This window comes from Mixophyes fleayi, chromosome 5 (assembly GCF_038048845.1).
Source record: "Mixophyes fleayi isolate aMixFle1 chromosome 5, aMixFle1.hap1, whole genome shotgun sequence".
Lineage (NCBI taxonomy): Eukaryota > Metazoa > Chordata > Amphibia > Anura > Limnodynastidae > Mixophyes > Mixophyes fleayi.
The window spans coordinates 33,062,307-33,084,096 of record NC_134406.1 but is presented as its reverse complement, the minus strand read 5'-3'; the positions used below and the strand labels follow the sequence as shown (position 1 = coordinate 33,084,096).

General features: G+C 36.9%; 1 protein-coding gene across 1 annotated transcript in view; it reads right to left on the bottom strand.

Moving 5' to 3' along the window:
• Positions 1-21,790, bottom strand: part of GAD2 (glutamate decarboxylase 2) — an 83,567-nt gene that overhangs the window by 29,509 nt on the left and 32,268 nt on the right. The window contains exons 6-9 of the mRNA XM_075211976.1: positions 16,342-16,454; positions 7,437-7,552; positions 2,219-2,298; positions 707-761 (exon numbers count right to left, since the gene is read on the bottom strand). Coding sequence (XP_075068077.1) covers positions 707-761; positions 2,219-2,298; positions 7,437-7,552; positions 16,342-16,454 — 364 coding nt within the window. The remainder of the gene's footprint in view (positions 1-706; positions 762-2,218; positions 2,299-7,436; positions 7,553-16,341; positions 16,455-21,790) is intronic.

Genomic DNA, 21,790 nt, shown 5'->3' with positions numbered 1-21,790 from the left:
ATGAAAGTTGAAAAACCCACATAGACGTCACTGACCGCTCCCGTCGCAAAATAAATTCATGGCCGGTAAGCCCGCTTGTTTAACAGTCGGTCAGCCAATCAGGAGCAGCTCTCATATGTGCGATTTGGGGGTTTTGGAAATGCCTCACCTCTGCAGCGGTTTGGGCTTTCCCCCTCTAAACCACTAGATAGTACATCCTGCGGTTCGGTGGTGAAAACCACTGGCGATGTTTGGCGATGTGCAATAGTTTTAAAACCGCCAAAATAAAATGTTCTTTTCATTTTTTAGTATTTTTTTTCTGTGTGCTCGGAAGTGGTAACTTTGTCCTAAGCCCAACGTTTGCTTAAAACCCTCAGGATTCTGCTTAATACCAGATTAAATTCTATATTCACGTGCATCAATAATTATTTTATTTTATTTGCTACAGTAGAGAAATAAAGCGAGGATACATTAATAGCAATATAGGAGAACACAGTGAAAGAAAGGCGTAGAGGACTCTTGCTAATTGCTGTCCTTTTCCTATAGAGAAGATATTTTTCATTGAAAATCAGCCGTCTGTGTATGATACAACCTACAGAACATGTGAAATCAGACAACTTCCTAATAAATCCTCGTGCATCCAGAGATAGTTTATTAGCAGCCCACCTCCACATTTCCCTATAAATATTACTTCTTGAAACATTTACGAGAAACAAATGGTGCATACTTTCTGCTTGGCTTCAATAATTCTCCTTTCAAGATCCGATGATATCATCTTCCCCCTGTTATAGGAAGAGTAAAAGTAAATATTTCAAATGCTTGCATTAGTCTGTACTAAATAATAATAAAATATAATAACAGTGGATAACATGGCTCAGAATAATTGATGTCACATTGCTTAAAACGTGCGTGTTTAAACTTCAAAGCCTTTCTCAACCTTTGTAGAGTTTAACGATAATATTGATGGCCCAGACAGAGCATAACAGATACCATACTGCAACTTCATGTGAGTCTTCAATTAATAGCCTGTCTCTTACAGCAAAAAAAATAAAATAATGTGTTCAACAACGTACATGTTTGTAGTTTGTTACAGAACAATATTTATCTTAAGAAAGAAAGTAGTGATCTTGAGGTGAACCCATACACACAGTGGAGGCAGCCATTTTATGAGCTGAACCAGTTTCTTCACTACAAACTATGGACATCACTGAGGCATAAATTGTGTGGTGATAGAAGGAGGCGGGGGGTTGATAGTTGAAAGTGCCTCCATTGCCTACGCATTGTGGAACAACCATTTCAAGAGTTAAATCAATAGTCATGAGAATGCGGTCAATTAATTGACTAGCAACCAGTTTGTGACACATGCAGTGAAAGCAGCCATATTGTGGGTGGAGCTAATATCTGAAAACAGCCCACCCACTAAGCTACTCTGATTCTAGTGAATTGAAAGACTGCATCCTCATGAGTATTGGTTCAGTGGCAGTTACTGCATGCACTTGATGGAGGCACTAAGCACTGCTCAGGAATGAATTGGATGTTACTCAATCACTGATCATATAGCTTATATATATAATTTTGAGCTTTCTTTGTCATGTAAGGAAATTATTTATAAAAGAATGGACTCAATGGACTTACGTTTTTCAACTACAGTTGACTGTGTAGCTAAGTGTAAAATTCAACGGTACCAAGAGGGGGTTGGAGCAGGTACAAAGTACCGGGGCCCAGGCCTGCCTGGGGGCCCAGGCCTCTCTGTGTAGTGGGGAAAAAGTCAGAAAAGTCACAATGGTGATTACCTGTTTTCTTGTTCTGAATGTGGGAAATGTTTTACATATAAGTCAAGTCTTGTTGAGCATCTGAAAACTCACACTGGTGAGAAGCCATATTCTTGTTCTGAGTGTGGTAAATGTTTTACATCTAAAGGAACCCTTGTTTCTCATGATAGAATTGCATATCCCCTCTTCAGGGGATATGGAAGGGGCCATAAGAAGTTGCTGTACCGGGGTCCAAAATGCCTCTTGACAGCCCTTATGACATTCACAATGCCATGATCAAATACAATTGACTACTGAAGGTGAACTGAAGTCAAGTAATCTGATTTTTTTGCAGTAAACTTCAACAAAGTGAATACATTTAGTGGCTGCTAATTCTGTTCGCTGCCTCATGTTTCTGTGACCTAAATGGGTGAATGGCTCAAGCTTTAATCTTCCATGTTAAATTACATTTTGAGGCTCTTGCCTACCTTTCATCACACTTGATAAGGATCACACTGTCAGTGCCAATCCCCAAGGCTGCCGCTCCTTTCTTTACTGAAAAGTGACTCTGGAAAAGAATGTAAGTAATTATGATCAAATCAGTGCATTCATAGTATTTAATAGCTTCCTGCCACAAAACATTTGCTTAGTGAGCTGATCCAATGGACCTTCTCAAGAACATCTCTCGTTTTTTAAATTTTAAATATATAGGCAAGAAAATGCAGCAATGGTTATTATAGTGATGCCAAGCGTCCGTAAACTCTCAATGATAAAGGGCAAATTCCGTTTTCCACAAGTCAGTAAGCAAAATGTACAAAGACGTAAAACTCAGATCCCGCTGATACTATAATAATATAAACAGAAACTTCAGACATTAGTTATTTCCTTAATACAGAGCAGTGACATCACTAGACATAGCTACATCCACATTCTGAGAGCATCTCCATAACCTAAGACACTGCAAGCCTGTGGGGACTTATATCTTGATATATTGTGAATTCGCAGATAGTTATGTCTATAAAATGGAAAATAAATGAAGACGTATTAAAGTTAACTCATGACCACAGATGAGGAGTAATTTTAATAATGTTGAACGTTTTCCACATTCTGTCGCAAAATGTTGCATCTGTCTCCGGCATAGTAATTTCCCCCCATACTTTTCCTTCCCCTATTAGTTTTCTTCGCCCTAGATATATTTAAATACTAATGGTATAAAATGCAGAGTGCGGAATTTACAAACACTGTCCGGAACGGATATTCTGCCAAATGCGGAACTCAAAGATTGTATTGTAGGAACTCTACACCTCTGTGAAACAGCAGTGATATTTGATGCATGTGAAACGCAACTTTATCTCTTATATTCAAATCAATAAATAGGAATAAAAAAATATTCAGAGTGCATTGTACCTCTTTTCTCATTAAAGTGTTTTTTCCACCTCCAGACAACTTGTATTTATTGGTGTAGTAGTACATGCTCTCCTGCAACGTGTACTGAACTTTTTTCCATTTTAGCTTATTTTTCTGTACAATTCTGCCATATCTATATATAGAACCAAGCAAAGAGGTTCATTTCCATTGCCCTTGGACATGACACTAATGCAGAAAGCAGAGCAGATCAGTGCCATATCCTAGAGCAATGGAAACATTTATACCCAATAATACAAGCACATGACTGAAGGCACAGAAGAAGGCCAGAAATAATTATTTAGTAACAGCTGCCGTAAGACATGTACAAGCCAATAACTTAAAGTTATCCGTAGGTGGATAGCCCTTTAAGTAAATATTTGCATTTTAACATACTGCATCTACTGAAAAGTATTTGAACCCTAATGGTTGAACAAAAACTTAAAATAAATACTTAGAGGCATCTGTGCTATCTTTGTTGCCACTTCACTGCCACTGAAATAATAATGACATGTAAATGAGATGCAGATAATTTTTCTGCATTTAGATTAGGTATAATCTGAAGCCTGCAGAACCTGCTGTATAAATGTGGAAAGGCTGAACGTCTTATGTAAATTGAGTGTAGCAGTGGCATTTGAGGTCAGCGCACTGCGAAAACGCTTTAGCTCGGCAATTTCACATAACAAGAACTCTGTGATTACAAGTACTATTCACAGAGCTCGTTGTGTCACTACTCTTCTCTCAATGCTCTTTCCTAAGTGTCAACCAGTCTCTGATTATGGTTAGAGAGAGCAGGAAAGTCTAATAAGTAGGTTTTCCTTTGGTGTTCCAGTAAATGACGGTACCATAACAGAGAAAATCACATCTATCAGGCGCATTGGTATTCTGAACATAAGCTGGAATGAGCAACACCGATAAGGTTTAGTTTCCTTTCTTTTTGATGTTTCTATAATTTAAAAAATAAATATTTGTGCTTTGAGACGAACAGGAATTAAAATGTTTATTTTTACTGCTGATGTGGAGTTAAGAAACATGGGGCCTGATTCATTAAGGATCTTAAATGAAGAGGTATCTTATGAAAAAACAGTCAGTATTTAACTTATGTGCAAAACAGAAATCTAGTTTGCACCCCTTGCATTGCAACATGGTTTTGTCCAGGAGACTGAAATAAGATACCTCTTCATTTAAGATCCTTAATGAATCAGGCCCCATATTACCATTATAAATGTGCTATCGACATTTTCCAATTTCCTTATCGCAAATCAGAGAAAAGAAAAGTTTTATGGCTTTGTGCAGTAATCAGTTATTCTATGCTTAACAGTTGTCAACAACATTCCTGTAAGCAATTATTTGCAGGCAAATAAGTCACGCAAGGTGGTGGTTTCATAAAGATATGTTTCTTAGATATGATGTATAAAACGAAATATACATAAACTGACTCAGTCTATAACATTGCTGCCTCACAGCAATGGGTTCATGGGTTCGATCCCAAACAGGGGGTATATTTACTAAACTGCGTTTTTGAAAAAGTGGAGATGTTGCCTATAGCGACCAATCAGATTCTAGTTATCATTTATTTAGTACATTATACAGAATGACAGCTAGAATCTGATTGGTTGCTATAGGCAACATCTCCACTTTTTCAAACCTGCAGTTTAGTAAATATACCCCCAGGACCCTATCATTGTGGGGAGTTTGTATGCTCTCACTATGTTCGTGTGGGTTCCTTCCAGATACTCTGGCTTCCTTCTACAGTCTAAAAACATTCTGATATGTTAATTGATTTCTGGTAAAAATGGACCCTAGTCTGTGTGTGTTTTAGTGAATTTACATGGCTAGCTCCAATGGGGCAGGGACTGATGTTAACGATTACATAGTACAGCAACTGAGCACGCCTCTCACCTTCTGCAAATATATGTGAAGGGTTTTGAGTTCAGTTAGAGAAAAGCACTACGTAAATAACACAATTATTATTATTCATCTAATGTAACACAAATGACCAAATGCCAATATGCAAAGAAACAGATATACTACACATTATTTTTCTATAATGCTGAACAAAAGCCACCTAAATATTTTCACTTTATACCATTCACAAATATTCTATTTTATTCCAAAATTCTACAACATTTTGTCTACTGAATGGATCTAATTTGAAATGTAACTGGATATTGTTTAAGTACAATATAATTGTATTTATTTGTGCATTTGTTTTATAAACATAATAGAGACAATTAACTGCTTCTGCCCTAACTTTTACACATCTATTTTTCAGGCACCAATATTAACAGTTGTATAGCAAATTCTAAGAAAGCATAACTTGCTGATCACAACATTAATGAACGATCGTAATAGGGCCTTTTTGTATGGTTTCGTTTGGGTCACTCTTAGGTATTCTCAGGCATCATGCTAATTTCTCAACCTCACATATAGTCATGGCCAAAAGTTTTGAGAATGACACAAATATTATTTTTCACAAAGTCTGCCGCCTCAGTTTTTATGATGGCAATTTGCATATACTCCAGAATGTCATAAAGAGTGATCAGATGAATTGCAATTAATTTCAAAGTCCCTCTTTGCCATGACAATGAATTTTACCCCAAAAAAAACATTTACACTGCTTTTCAGCTCTGCCACAAAAGGACCAGCTGACATCAGGTCAGTGATGCTCTCATTAACACAGGTGAGAGTGTTGATAAGGACAAGGCTGGAGATCACTCTGACATGATGATTGATTTAGAGGCCTTAAAAGAAGGGTGGTGCTTGAAATCATTGTTCTACCTCTGTTAACACATGGTTACCTGCAAGGAAACACGTGCAGTCATCATTGTTTTGCACAAAAAGGGCTTCACAAGCAAATATATTGCTGCTAGTAAGGTTGCACCTAAATCAACCATTTATCGGATCCTCAAGAACTTCAAGGAGAGAGGTTCAATAATTGTGAAGAAGGCTTCTCGGTGCCCAAGAACGTCCAGCAAGCGCCAGGACCATCTCCTAAAGTTGATTCAGCTGCAGGATCGGGACACCACCAGTGCAGAACTTGTTCAGACAGGTGTAAGTGCATCTGCACGCACAGTAAGGCGAAAAAATTTGGAGGGTGGCCTGGTGTCAAGAAGGCCAGGAAAGAAGCCACTTCTCTCCAGAAAAAAACATCAGGGACAGACTGATATTCTGCAAAAGGTACAGGTATTGGACTTCTTAGGACTGGGGTAAAGTCATTTGGTCTGATGAATCCCCTTTCAGATTGTTTGGGGCATCTGGAAAAACACTTGTCAGGAAAAGGAAAGGTGAGCGCTACCATCAGTCTTGCGTCATTTTAACAGTAAAACATCCTGAGACCATTCATATGTGGGGTTGCTTCTCAGCCACTCACAATTTTGCCTAAGAACACAGCCATAAATAAAGAATGGTACCAAAACATCCTCCAAGAGCAACTTCTCCCAACCTTCCAAGAACAGTTTGGTGATGAACAACGCCTTTTCCAGCATGATGGAGCACCTTGCCATAAAGCAAAAGTAATAGATAAGTGGCTCGGGATCAAAATATCGACATTTTGGGTCCATGGCCAGGAAATTTCCCAGACTTTAATGCCATTGAGAACTTGTGGTCAATCCTCAAGAGGCGGGTGTACAAACGAAATCCCACAAATTCTGACAAACTCCAAGCATTGATTAGAGAAGAATGTGCGGCCATCAGTCAGCATGTGGCCCAGAAGTTGATTGACAACATGCCAGGGCGAATTGCAGAGGTCTTCAAAAAGAAGGGTCAACACTGCAAATATTGACTCTTTGCATAAACTTAATGTAATTGTAAAAAAAGCATTTGACACTTATAAAATGCTTGAAATTTTACTTCCTTATACCATAACAACATCTGTCAAAAAGGTCTAAAAACACTGAAGCAGCAAACTTTGTGAAAACCAATACTTGTGTCATTCTCAAAACTTTTAGCCATGACTGTACAGCAGTGTTGTACTCATTTTGCCAGCAGTATCAAATCTTGTGTGGTCAGCATGGCAACTAGGCATACTACATGGTATTACAATAGCATAATTAAATGGAAGAAGAGACTACCCTCCATCCTACATTTTGCATACATTTCGGTTCTCTAATGATCTGATCTTCTAGAATTTTAGACCTAATATTACTTTCATACCACAGTAATTTGCTGTTTTTGATAGTTACCTTCACCTAACTCTAAACATTAAGCTATGCCTGAAAATGCAGTAATTGGATGGAAAAAAGCATCAATCATATATAAGAATATTTATCTAATAATTAAGCATTAAGAAAATGGACATACGTGCTCTGATGTGAAGGCAACCAGTCTTGGGATGGCTGACATTCCTTTCTCTTTAACTTCTGGGAACATCTTGAAACGTGCAATCAACATAGCATACAAGTTAGATATGGCACCACCTGGAGTCCACAGTAATACAATGTTACTTTTCCAATCAATTATTAATACATTATTCATTCAACAAGTTGAAGTTCAAGTACATACAGGTATTTGCCCCAAGAGAAGATCTGCTTCTACCTTTATTACATTTCAGTTCAAGACATACATTTAACTTACAATTTTCTATCTTGCTTTCCCCATAAATTACAAAATAGTATATTTAAAGGTCTTGAAATGTAGCTGTGTGTTCAAAACATTTTCTCTGGTAGGATTTTCATTGCATCATTTCTATTTGTGTTTTGCATTAGGCAAAAACCATATTGTGCATTCATCCAATTCTGCATTGATGGTGGCTATACACATGGAGATTCTGACAGCCAATTTGAGCGATTTAAACCAAGTTAGACAGACTTTACAGCCTGTATGTTTGTTTGTTTGTTTGTTTTTTCCACACAACACAAGATTAGATTGGTTGACAATCTATTTAATTTGATGTTTTTAAATCCATTCTTGTCATCTGTTACTATGTTCTGCAAATGTGAGTGTGCAAAAATCCATAGCAACCAATTAGACATTTAATAACAGTTAAACAATTTAATAAGGAGGGGGATGCCAGATGCATTGTAGCAAGGGGAAGGAAACTTTTTAATTGTAAATTAGTATATTTTAGGAATGTTACTTATCCAGCAAACCGTATGTCCCAAACATTTTGGATAATAGATCTCATAACTATACTTAATTTTGTCTATAGTCTTTTCAATTCAGTCATATTCATTTCAAACTCCATCAGGTACAATGCCAGTGAGGGTGAGTATTTGCCAAAATGGAACCCTGACGACACATTGATCCAGTAACAAAATATATTCTACCATTCACAAATAGGTGTATAAAAAAAATTGTATGCAATTCAGCTGCAGTATACAGCTGAGTGTCAGCAATTATTCTTTGTTGTCAGTCATTTCAGATGGCGGGTAGTAGGACTTTGTGATTTCTAAATGTTAATATTAGAGACTCAATTTTTGTATACTTTTTCTAGGAACAATTAAATTAGATCGCTCTGTATGTATGTATATATATATATATATATATATATATATATATATATATATATGTTTATTTATATATATATGTATATATATATATATATATATATATATATATATATATATATATATGTATATAGCTATATAGCTATATAGATATATATATTTATATATATATACACTTTCGACTAAATATACAAACAGGACCGAATAAAGGGATAAAATTGCATTTTTAATAAGACAACTCTATGCATCATTGTTACAGGTGCCTACACTGATAAGCAGAGCCTGATTGCACTGCCATATTGAGTGACCTGAAGGTGCACATATTTAGATTATTGTAATTGGCGTTCAGTTGTTACAGCTCTTAGAGACACAGATGAATGAGTATTGTGACTAGTAGGGGGTGTCCTCAGGACTTTATCTGCCTGTATCTTACAACAATCTCTGACAGTGCCATGCATATAGATTATGTTCCCAGGGAAAATATTGATAATGGAAAAATAGACAAAATGGGTTTAGTAAATCAATTCCTACAGATATACAATAAATGTAAAGACATTCACATGTTTAGATTACTAGAATTGCTGCTCAGTTGCTCTAACTCTTAGAGACACAGAAGAGTGAGTATTGTGACCGGTAGGCGGTGACCTTATATGCCGGCAAAATATTACATAGCATCGGCACATTGCACGTTCTTTGTTCTTTGTCCGTAAATAATAATATTGTCTTATTGATAACTATACATATTATTAAAATCTCTCCATAGAAAACAACATATTAAAGTAACAAACAACAGCAAACCAATAAGTGTACACAAACATTTGCATTTGTTCTATTCAAACAAAGCACATTTATATATCTCCACTTGATACCATGAAACATGATACTCAAAACTCACCTTTCACACTTGCCTATCCAGCCCCATCCCTCCTCACGCTCCACCTGCCCATTTAACTCTATTGTCTCCATTTACTACCCTAATCCTCCTAATGTTAACTTTCAGTTTGTCTCTCTCTACCTCCTATCTCCTTCTCCTCCTTTCAATGTTCCCTATGTTCTAGTTGTGTCCTTTTATATAGTTGCTTTCTCTATCAGTTGCACACGCAGGGGGGGTTTCTGGGTCTCCAGAAACCCCTACCCTCCGCTAACGCAGTGCCCCACTTAGCGGCACTGTACTATACAGCAGCCGCGGCGCTGTCAAAGAAGCATCCGCGGCGGTGCTGTATTGTATACAGCACCGCCGCAGACGCTTCTTTGACAGCGCCGCGGCTGCTGTATAGTACAGTGCTGCCGAAACGGAGCTGCTGCGCATGCGCTGGCACATGCGCAGCAGCTCTCGTTTTTTTTTTCTTTTGGTCCTGCGTGCACCCCTGCTCTATAGTCTCTTGTAATGGTTTTTACTAATTCTGTTGTTTCTCTTGTGCCTTACTTAGCTGTATATTTTTATGTTTATTTTTTGTTGATTGTGCGGCGGTTCTAAAGAAATAATTTGGCTAGATTACAAACTTTTCACGCAGCAATTTGCAGGACTCCATTTAATGTTACAAAAAAAAAAAAACACTGTACAATGCACATCGCAGTGACCCTTTCAGAATAATGGCCATCATTTTATTGTATTGGCTAAAACATTATATGCCATTGAAATCCATACGACAATACACAACTGAAGATAAATTACAGCTGTGCACATGCCATGGATCAACCCCCCAGACGACTGATGCTATCAAACTATTATCAAGAGGAGTCACTGCCGCACCTAGATATTAACACATAATGACCAATAGTGGAAACAAGTATATAAAATCTACACTCACTATAAACATATAAATCAATGAAAAAAACAATATATATACTCTGATACTACAATAAAATCACTTACTACAGATATCAATATTGAATGTCAAAACATCCATAGAACAACATAATGAAAGAGAGAGTCTGTAAGAAATATATAATAGCGAGAGCCGCTTACTAAACTATCTAATAAAAGCTACGACTGTGATACATTTGTAAATGATGACATTTGATAACATATAAATGATATCTAATATAAAAAAACTACCGGTGTGCAGTTAGCCTGCTTCACATTTGCTTCTCAGATATTTGTTAGAGAAAAATTACCACTCAATATTGAACAATGTAGACAATTAATATGGGAATAACGTCTCTTATCTGGAATCCTGCTTTTCAGAAAATTCTGAAAGCTAAAAAGAAAGACGTAAATAATTGCTGCTTTTCAGTAATAATCATATGGACATGATTGGTGAAAGATTTCTTTTATAATGACTGAGAGGAGCACTGCTAAACAATGTAACAAGCAGGGGAATACCAGATGCAGTGTAAGGAAAGAAAGGGGTACTTTGTAAAAGTAATTTAGTATAAGATTATGGATGGTAAGTTCCATTACTTAATTATGTCTGTAGACTTTCCAATGCAAGCAAATCTATTTCAAACTTAAGCGCGAGCACTGCCAGCAGGAGTGGGTATTTACTAAAATGCTGGCTTTAAGACCCCAATGTCACATGATTAAAGAAAGAAAACATAGCTTACTATTTACAAATAGATGTATAAATAATTTCCACACTGTGAAAGAATTTTAGATGTTATAAATTGTATGCAGCTCAGCTGCAGCATGTACAGTAACTCAGCACTAGCAACTGTTCTCTGTCATCAGTGATTTTAAACGATGGGTAGGAATCCATATTTTGTACATGGTAATAATAGTGACTTTATTTTTGATACTTCCTACAACAAATGGATGTCACATCTGATTACGTATCCAAGTGGACAGAATAAAGGGATAAACTACACTTTTCTAAGTATAAATTGAATTTTTTGGTTTCCATGACACAATTCTATGCAATTATTCTAATACTCCACTACACATTACTGGTAGGGATATAGACGTGCATACTCTGATAAGCAGAGCCTGATTGCATTGCCATGTGGAGTGACCTGAAGGCGCACATAATTTCTGTAATTGGCACTCAGTTGCTATAACTCTTAGAGACACAGATGAGTGAGTTTTGTGACTGGTAGGGGGTGTCCTCAGGACATCATCTGCCTGTATCTGACAGCAAACTATGACAGTGCCATGCATATAGATTATGTTCACAGGAAAATGATTAATAATGGAAAAATAGACAAAATGGGCTTAAAAAAATCAATTCATACAGATAGACCATAATATAAAGACATTCACTTGCTTCATTATAAAATATGATAATGCCAATGCATCATTTAATGGGGAAGGGGGGGGGGTCATCAGCATTTTAAGATGTGTGGGTGAAGACAGGAACTTCAAATTAGAATTAATAATATATTATTTAAAGTCCCTGATTTACCCTCAGAGCATCATGAATTGGTCACAGCAAGGATTCAGCACTGTGTATGAAGTGCAAAGTGTGGCACAGGGATGTCACGTCCATGTCAACTCCAATTTGTCATATGGTTGTTGTAAATAAACTGGTGTTACTTTTCTCAATCCATCTCATGCCACCAACACTTGATTGGACTGAGACCTTGAGACTGGAGAACCATTGGCACTAAGCAGAATTTAATGTTATGTTCCTGGAACAATTCAAGGCCTTTCCGAGTCATGTAGCAAGGAGCATTATCCCACTGATAAAGTCCCTTCATAGATAAGTGCACTTCTGCCATCAAGCAATGGACCTTATCGACAACAATGTTTAGTTATCCTATGGTATTATAGTATAAACACACAATAATCTAGAGTATGAGCTTATTAGTTCATGTCTTCTGAAATCAAGGCTCTTACTACAGAATCCCAGATATCATACATTTTATGTTTTTGGCCAGGGTATACCATTCTCAGATTAAAGGAGTTGTCTTCTTGGGAGGTATTGAGATAACCCTGTTTCTGGTCCAGTAAACAAGCACAAGTAAAGTCTAGACCCCTCCACATGCCCACAATAACAGGTTATTAAGAGAAGGCATGCAAAGGTAGTGGCTGGCAGTCATGTCCTCCTACTGAGCTGTAATGACTGAGGATAAGGCAAATATGTTTCAAATTGTTTTAACATTGGAAACAGAACATTTTGGGTGTCTGAAGTTAGTGAACTGAAGCAAATAAGACACAAACCAAATATTTGGTGCCATAAACAGTTTATATTCAATGCTAATTGCCCCAACTGCAGAAAGCCCTATGCCATCTTTAAGATTACTATATTCCAAGCCCTATTCCATTTTTTAGACTAATAAGAGTGGCCCGGTCCTTGTGGCCTCTTGCTTTATTTGCTAGTCATTCCTTGATTTCCACGCATATAACAGAAGGCTAGTTTCTCTCTAGCTAAAATGTTACTGTATGTAAGCACAGTTTTCAACACCAGTTTAATTTTTTAAGGCATGTTTGAATATGGTTTGATTACCTTATTGTATTTAATCCTCATCGCTAGCTCATTTAGAAGGCCCCCAGTTTGAACGAGAGTGGACTAAAACAAACTCAAAATCTGCCAACCAGGTCTTCAGAATATTCACAGTATCAGAGTATTTCAGATGAGTCATCTGATCCTGTGGGATTCAATGAACTATCATGTGATTATGTGAGTGATGACATGGTTGCATGTGACAAGTGAAGTGTCATGATTCAAGGAGGTGAATATGGGCAAGCAGAAGGCTTCACACTTTAGATAATTGAAGGAGTAGGCTTCCACATCATCACACAATAGTGAGGCTCCTGTCAAACTAATAATGGAGGATTATGATATCAATACCCAGAGGAGGAGGAGGGGCCACTAACTGTCTCAAGTTGCCCATCACTAGTCTAGACACTGTTGTCTTTTATGTATATGACACTTCATTACACTATATTGTGTACAACTAGGATGATGTGACTCTTGGATTTATACTGTAACTAATACTGTAAAGATGCTTCTCTCCATTATTGTTGGGAATAAGTATATGCATTTGTATCCCTGACATATGACTGATGTTAAAATATTTTGTTTTTGAGTTGGATGTATTGCCAGATCAGTGTGACTGAACATATATAAAGCATAGTCTGTAAATATTGCAACAGAATTTCTACACACAAATTTGGAGCACAAAATGTGTCAAACTCTATATTAGGACCCATAGGGTTGATAATATTACAGTGGTGGGAAAAAGTTTTTGCCCCCCTTCTGATTTCTTTTATTTTTGCATATTTGTTACACTTAATTGTTTCCGATCTTCAAACAAAATTGAAATATAAGGCAGAGGCAACCTGAGTAGACACAAAATACAGTTTTTAAATGGCCATTTCATTTACTGAAAGAAAAAAGTGAAAGGCTAATTGCCCCCCTAAAAAATAATAACTGGTTTGGCCACCTTTACCAGCAACAACTACAACTAAATGCTTCCGAGAACTGGAGATCAGTCTTTCACATTACTGTGGAGGAATTTTGTCCCACTTTTCTTTGCAGAATTGCTTTAATTCAGCCACATTGGAGGGTTTTCGAGTGTGCACTGCCCTCTTAAGGCATCTCGATTGGATTCAAGTCAGGACTTTGACTAGGCCATACCAAAACCTTAACTGTGTTTCTTTTGAGCTTTCAAAAGTATGGCCAAAGGCTTCAGACTATGAATAAATATACAAAATATTAACTTGATTTACAAAAGAGGTGATAAGTTGCCAAGACATAATTCGGAACTATATTTTTCACAAAGTGTAGTCATAATAGATGCCAATCTTTACTGATCTGGCTGCAGCAGATAGCAGTTTATTTTGTTAAATATAAGCTACAATCAATGTTAATTCCACTTCCCATGTATTTTTTATTATTGTAGATAGCTTGCGTGTGATGTCATGGTTATATTATATAAACACAGTGGCCACTTTATTAGGTACAACTTTCTACTAATGGATAGGACCCCCCTTTGCCCCCAGACCAACCTTTTTTATTTGAGGCATGAATTCAACATGGTGCTGGAAACCTTCCTTAGATATTCTGGTCCATGTTGACATGAGACCATTACACACTTGCTATAGATTTGTTGGCTGCACATTCATACTGCAAATTTCTTGTTTCAACGTATCACAAAAGTGATGGATTGAGGTCTGGTGACTGTAGAGGCCATTTAGGAACACTGAATTCATTGTCATGTTCGTGGAATCAGCTTGAGATGATGTGTGCTTTGTGACATGGTGCGTTATCCTGCTGGAAGTAGCCGTTACAAGATAGGTAGACTGTGGAGATAAAGGAACGCACATGGTGTGCCATGTAAAGAATGCTCAATTGCTATTATGGGGCCTAATATGTGCCAAGAAAATATTCCCCTAACTATCGCACCACCAACATCAGTCTGCACCATTGATGCAAGGATGGATGCATGGATTCAGCTCTGACCATACCATCTGTGTGTTGCAGCACTCGCGATTCGTAAGAGCAGCGAACATATTTACAATCTTCAATTTTCCAATTTTGATGTACATGTGCTACTGTAGCCTTAGTTTTCTGTTCTTAGCTGACATGATTAAAATATCTTCTTTTGTAGCCCATTAATTTCAAGTTTCGATTGTCGTGCATTGATAGATGTTCTTCTGCTTACCACGCTTGGTTGAGTTACTGTCACCTTCCTGTCAGTTTTAACTGGTCCGACCATTCTCCTCTGACCTTTCTCATTAACAAGGCATTTTCATACACACAATTGCAGCTCAATTAAGATTTTTTATTTTGTGCGTCATTCACTGTAAACTGTAGACACAGTTGTGCATGAAAATCCCAGGAGATCAGCAGTTTCGCAAACACTCAAACCATCCCATCTGGCATCAACAATCATTCCGCGGTCAATGTCACTTAGATCACATTTCATCCTCATTCTGGTGTTTGGACTGAACAACAACTGAACCTCTTGACCATGTCTGTATACTTTTATGCATTGAGTTGCTGTCTAGTGATTGTATCCAATAATGTGGACACTGAGTGCATATTGTGAATTATGTCACCTTAATAATTAATGGTATTATTCATGACATCCTTAATGAATTTTATAAACAAAATGATCTTGCAAATAATATGATATTTATACATTCAAAACAGGCTCTTGTGATATTTTTATGTTTAGAAACAAAGAATAAAATCAAACTAAAATAAAAACCCTTGCACAAGGTCAAAAGGGATAATGTATGTTTTCATACACAATTGAAACCTTTACTGTTATTTTAATGTTTTGAAAGATAAGACACAATTGGCTTCTTTGAAAAGATTAAATAAAAATTTACAAGCAGAGCTAATTTGTTGCTTTAATGTATGAGTCTGGAGAGTCTGTGAACAAAAAGGCTAAAAAAAAGATAAATTAATTGATAATACATCTTCTAAAACAACCCACGTCCTTCTATTCCCAATAGCTACTAGCCTTTCTAATCTCTCTACTGCACAATGTGTTCTCTTAAATACAATTGATTAACATTTCTTTTGATTATTCTTTTTATTCCGTATAATCAATGTCCTGTGTACTATTGTGCTGAAAATTCCAGAGATTCTTTTTTTTCTGTGTTTTAGAAATAGGAGCATTTAGAACTGCAAGGCAAATGTCTCATCCGATTATCTTTCCTACAGAGCACAATATATGCTCATGGTAATGTGCAGTTTGCTTTGAGGACTGTATAAATCTTTCTAAATTAAATTCATAGACTGTCAAGAGTTGCGTTGGAAGCAGAACCCCATTACGTTTGGTAGTCAGCATAACGGCACAGGAAATATATGCAGATTAAAAGAAATCACCAAAGATAATAGTTTTTAGGCTTTTAGATGATAATTTACCTGGTGAAAATATTCCATCGCCGCTTCCTCCAGGCCAGCCAATCATCTCTCTCATTTTCTTTAAGGTGACATATTCCAACAATACAAATACCGGAGCAATTTCATAGGTAAACCTAAAAAAAAATAATAGCATTACAAAAATGTACAGCAATATCAAAACACAATGGGCCTGATTCATTAAGGAAAATAAAGCAAAAAATGAGTAACTTTGAACCTTGGCAAAACTATGTTGCAATGCAAGGGGTGCAAATTAGTTTATTATTATGCACATAAGTTAAATACTGTCTGTTTTTTCATGTAGCACACAAATAATTGATAGCTTTATTTTCACACTGACATTTAAAGTTGATCTAGGACATGCCCTACCCCAATTATAAATTTGACCCCACATTTTAAATGTATCTCCCCCTCCAATGCAACATGGTTTTGCCAAGATGCAAAGTTACTCTTTTTTTTTTACTTTCCTTTCCTTAATGACTCAGGTCCAATTAGTTTAATCAAAAATTAGTTTGTTTATGGTGTATAAAAAAACCCTGAAATCCTCTACTACAAATTAATACATGTAAGAAGTTGTGTATATTTCTGATAAATAGCACATGCGATATAAATACCATGTACATACAGTGGCGGAACTACCATTGGTGCAGCAGGTGCGGTACATCACGGCCCACGGAGATAATGGGGCCCGATGCATGGAGAACTAGCAAGCTTCGGGCCCGGTTCCCTCTTCCCTGCATCGGGGCCCACGGCTCGCTAGTTCCGCCTCTGTGTACATATATATGGTTAATGTAAATGTGAAGGACAGTCCCTGATTAAGATTAAGACTTGTACAATCACTTATTCCTCTTTCACGTCTCCACCTTCCACCGTATCTCCTCATCCCAACAACACCACCGATAGCTGCACAAGGTTGACAATCATCAATGTGTACTTTAATATAGGTGGCTGATAATGCCTCTGCCTTGAAGTAGCCGCACAAAGTTTCCCCACCAGCAGATACGTTGGTTATTCCGCTACCTTATATACACTGTAAGCTTATTTGGACAGAGTCATTTTTACCATGTGTTTCATGTCATTCTACATACTATGTATTATGATCCACTCAATGTACAGTGCTTTGTAATATGTTGGAGCTTTATAACTAAGGGTTCATTAATGTGATAATACATACATTGAAAGCTGTGTAAGAGAGTGGAGCTTTGTTACCTTACACAGGACAGGGAAGAACAGTACGTTAGTGCATAGGCTAAAACATTTTCAAGCTCTGTGTTGTCTCCTAGGTAACATCTATATACAGGGGCAGGTAATCACTGAAGCACTATTGTGCTAATATAGTTTTTAGAGACCTCTTAGCAGTTGCTCAGTCATTGCCTGTAGGATATGGAATGTGTACGTGCTATTCTTGAAGAAAGCAAAAGAAATAATCAGTCACATTCTAATTTTCAGCAAAGTCATGGTAAAGTTAAATATTAAATTTACTTTCCTGTTTCAAATAGGAAAACATTTTATAAACAGATGAAAATTTACTGTAAACGCTTATAGTGAGTACAGGCAACATACCTGCATTTAGAATTATGAATAGGCAGCTGTAGGTGTCAGATTTTATAAAACCAGTGGTGGAACTATCATTGGTGCAGCAGGTGTGGTGCACTGGGGCCCGCTGCTCAGGGAACTAGTGAGCTGTGGGCCCCAAGTCCCTTCTTCTTGCTTCCTTGCACTGGGGCCCACATCTTGCTAGTTCCACCTCTGTATAAAACCATACCCCAGCTACTGCCTAGTTAGAATGTTATAGACATGGTGACACTGTGTGTGCTGAGTATAGGTGAGCAGCAGTCAGGTTTATTAATTTTTCCGTGTGACATTAAATACTGACTAAATAAAATTCATCTATCTATCTATCTATCTATCTATCTATCTATCTATCTATCTATTTATCTATCTTTATTAGCATTTTTAAGTTTTGTGATTCGATTTTAAGTTTTCATTTCACAAGACACAGAATATCCAAATCAAAGAAAAGGGGCACTTGCTAAAAGAACTTCTCTTTTATTTATACCTCATTTTATTAAAAAAAATCGGTAACAATAAACAAAAGCAAAGTAAAATACTTCTGGATCTGCATAATAGTGGAGTAAACTAACACACTTACTCCAAGTGTATCGAACAAATTTATTGTCAAGTAAAGATGAATGGAATGAAATATGTAGAGATGGGAGCTTGCAATCTGGAGAATATTAGGCAGATCTGAGAGTGGAGGTGTACAATAAGGGCATTAATACACCATACAATCAGCCACACAGAGCTACAATGAGATATCAAGTGACAGAGCCTGACAGCTGCTCTATAGGACATCATGGAACAAAAGCACTATGTACTACTACTATTTTAAATAGCAAGTATATACACCACTTAAAACTAATATATATATATATATAAATATCATAAATATATAATATCATAAAAAATGTAAGCAGTCTGTGTACAATATACACAAAGACAGCTTATCTGTATAGGCTCTTTTCTGATTCCCCTTGGAACTACTTGGATCTTTCACCTTGTCTCCTACTTTAATGGGTGACATTTTGTACCTCCATGTTGCAGGTGTACTCCTCCCAATATAATGAAAGCCTTAAATTTCCCACCTGTAATACAGACAGTCTTCATGTCCCACCTTCATATATTCTCATAATTAATATAAATGATAATAAAGGATAAAATAAGTAGTATTTAATGAGAAAAAAATGAAATGCTTGTTCTATTGAAAGGGGTAGTACTAGAGGGGTAGGAGTTGGACTTTAACGTGTTGTCTGTACTCTTGCATAGGGTACCTGCTAAGATTGTTTGACCTCTCCAGACATAAAGGCGCACCTCTAGTTGTGTAGAGGTCACTTAAGAGTTATGAATTGACTCCATTATATGTACCTCCATGGGTCATATCTGATCATTTCTATTTTGGGATTTCATGGCTTTTTAACTCCTAGGGAACAGGAATAGTTTGGGAACAATACTCACAAGGTTTCTATAAAGGAAATCCATTACTCAAGTCATATGCAGAATAAGAAGTGGATGATACTGATTTAGAATTCAGAATTTCATATTACAATAATATCACCTCTCTGTATTGAAGAGGACAGTAATGTGATTGGTTTCCTCTGTTCACTTAAGTAGGGTATTTATTCATGTATTTCTTTGAAGCTGTCTTACCTTCCAGCCACCATCGTGCACAGGAGATTAAACCTCCATCAGGAATATGTATGAAAGCTGGTGCACTGAAAAAAGGGCTTCAACCCATCGCAAGGGATTACTTAATAGTTTTTAAACTGTGATAGAAAAAGAACAGCTAGAATCTGATATGTTGCGCGGATTACAACTAGAGATGCTCACTGACCCCCGTGAACTGGGTTTGGATCTGGATTAGCTTCGTGCTTTGGTTTTGGTTTTGGCAAAACCTCCCTCGTGTGTTTTGTTTTTGTCTTTGTTTTTGTATTTTTTAGAAAAAATCCTTTAAGCAAAAATCACATCATTTTGCTCTTTTTTTGTTCCTACATTATTATTAAACTCCATAACCCTAATTTTAAGTCATTTGCAGTCAATTTTGACCACCTTACAGGTCACATTATTGTTTTCATACACTTTCAAAGAAAGACTGCAGCGACCTGGCTGGATGGTAAGTGACAGAGCAATGACTCAAACACACAGCAGTTACTAGCACATTTAGGACACATTGGCACACAGCAGTGGCAGAAAAGAAAAATGGTGCAAGATGTAATTGTCCTTGGGCCCAACCGCTATGTTGGATCTTAAAAAGGAATCCAAAGCTCGCGAGATCCGAGATCCGACGACGTAATGATGGTGTTTTGCCTCGTTTTCGATTCCAAAAAAGCGCGAAATCACCTAGCTGGCTTGGCACAATACTTGGATCCCCTAAGTTCAGGTGTGTTTGGTTCTCAAGGAACCGAGCCTGAGCATCTCTAATTACAACACCTTTTGCTATACACCAGTTTTCATGCGCGGCCCGAAATTACACACACGCACACAAAAACTCAGAATATACTAAAGGCTCCATGTGTACTACAAAAAACAGCCCAGGTCCGAGGACAGAGGTGCGTCATTTCATTTCATGAAGCTCTGCTTGGCTTGCTCTAGTTCATCTGGATTATTATATATGTCCTATAAACATCACGGGCCTGAGTCATTAAGGAAAGTAAGGCAAAAAAAAGGAGTAAATGTTCTCCGGGACAAACCATGTTACAATACAAGGGGTGCATATTAGTTTATTATTTTGCACATAAGTTAAATACTGGCTGTTTTGTCATGTAGCACACAAATACTTGATAGCTTTATTTTTACACTGAATTGTAAAACTGATCTAAGACATGCCCTACCCAAACTATAAATCTGTTCCCACATTTTAAATTTAACTCCCCCTCCAATGCAACATGGTTTTTCCCAGGTACAAAGTTACTCCTTTTTTACGATTTGCTCTCCTTAATGACTCAGGCCCCACAAGTATATGTAACTGAAGATCTTGCTTATAAAGCATAGCTGTGACCCCTTTCTTGACAAGAAGTTGTAATATATGCACAATACTGAATACTCTGATTTTGGCTTACTAAGGTGACAATTCTAAAATGATAATAATATTTCAGCACCATCTTTGCTTCAACATCATGGGAGACAGTTACCAGAAGATTGGTAATTTAAACCATTCATGACTAGATAGTTCTCTCCTCTGCCCTTCATAACCAGACCAGGTTTCATGTTTTGATGATTTCCGCATTTCACAGTGAATTGCTTTTTTATTTTTTAGTCTGCACAATTAAATGCTATATTATATTTTGTGCCATATTGTCGAAGCCTTGTGTAAGGCATTTGTTTGATATAGTGGAATAATAGTTTGGTGTATTATATTATACATAGTGGAAAATTGTTATTTATATTTTTAAGTGCACTGTATAGGGGAAAAATGGGAACATAATGTAAAAATCAGGTCTATGAACAAAGACATACATTATAGTTCATGCCGTGCAGCCTTTGCATATTGGTACAATGCAGAATGTCTGTGTCATACACAATGACTGATATGGTTTATTGATCATGGGAGGTGGTGAGGGAAACAAGATGCTTTTTATACTCATTTTCACGCTATACATTTTTTTTTGTTTTTTATAAGTTATTTTTTATCACTTAAATGTTTTTTAAAAAATATTATTTTATATTTTAGAAACCTTTTAAAGGGAGGGGAGGGCCCAGTGGATGTATCCTGTACTCTTTGTTAGATCTGGTGCTATATAAAATTAATAGAAGTTTACATATGAGCTGCAATTAGATTCACGTTACAGCATAACAATCTCCCTGCGCTGAATGTGAAAGTGCTCAGGCTCACATTGAGCACTGTGTTCAATCAAAAGGACCTTTGGGCTGTCAATGACAATCTGTCCATTAATGG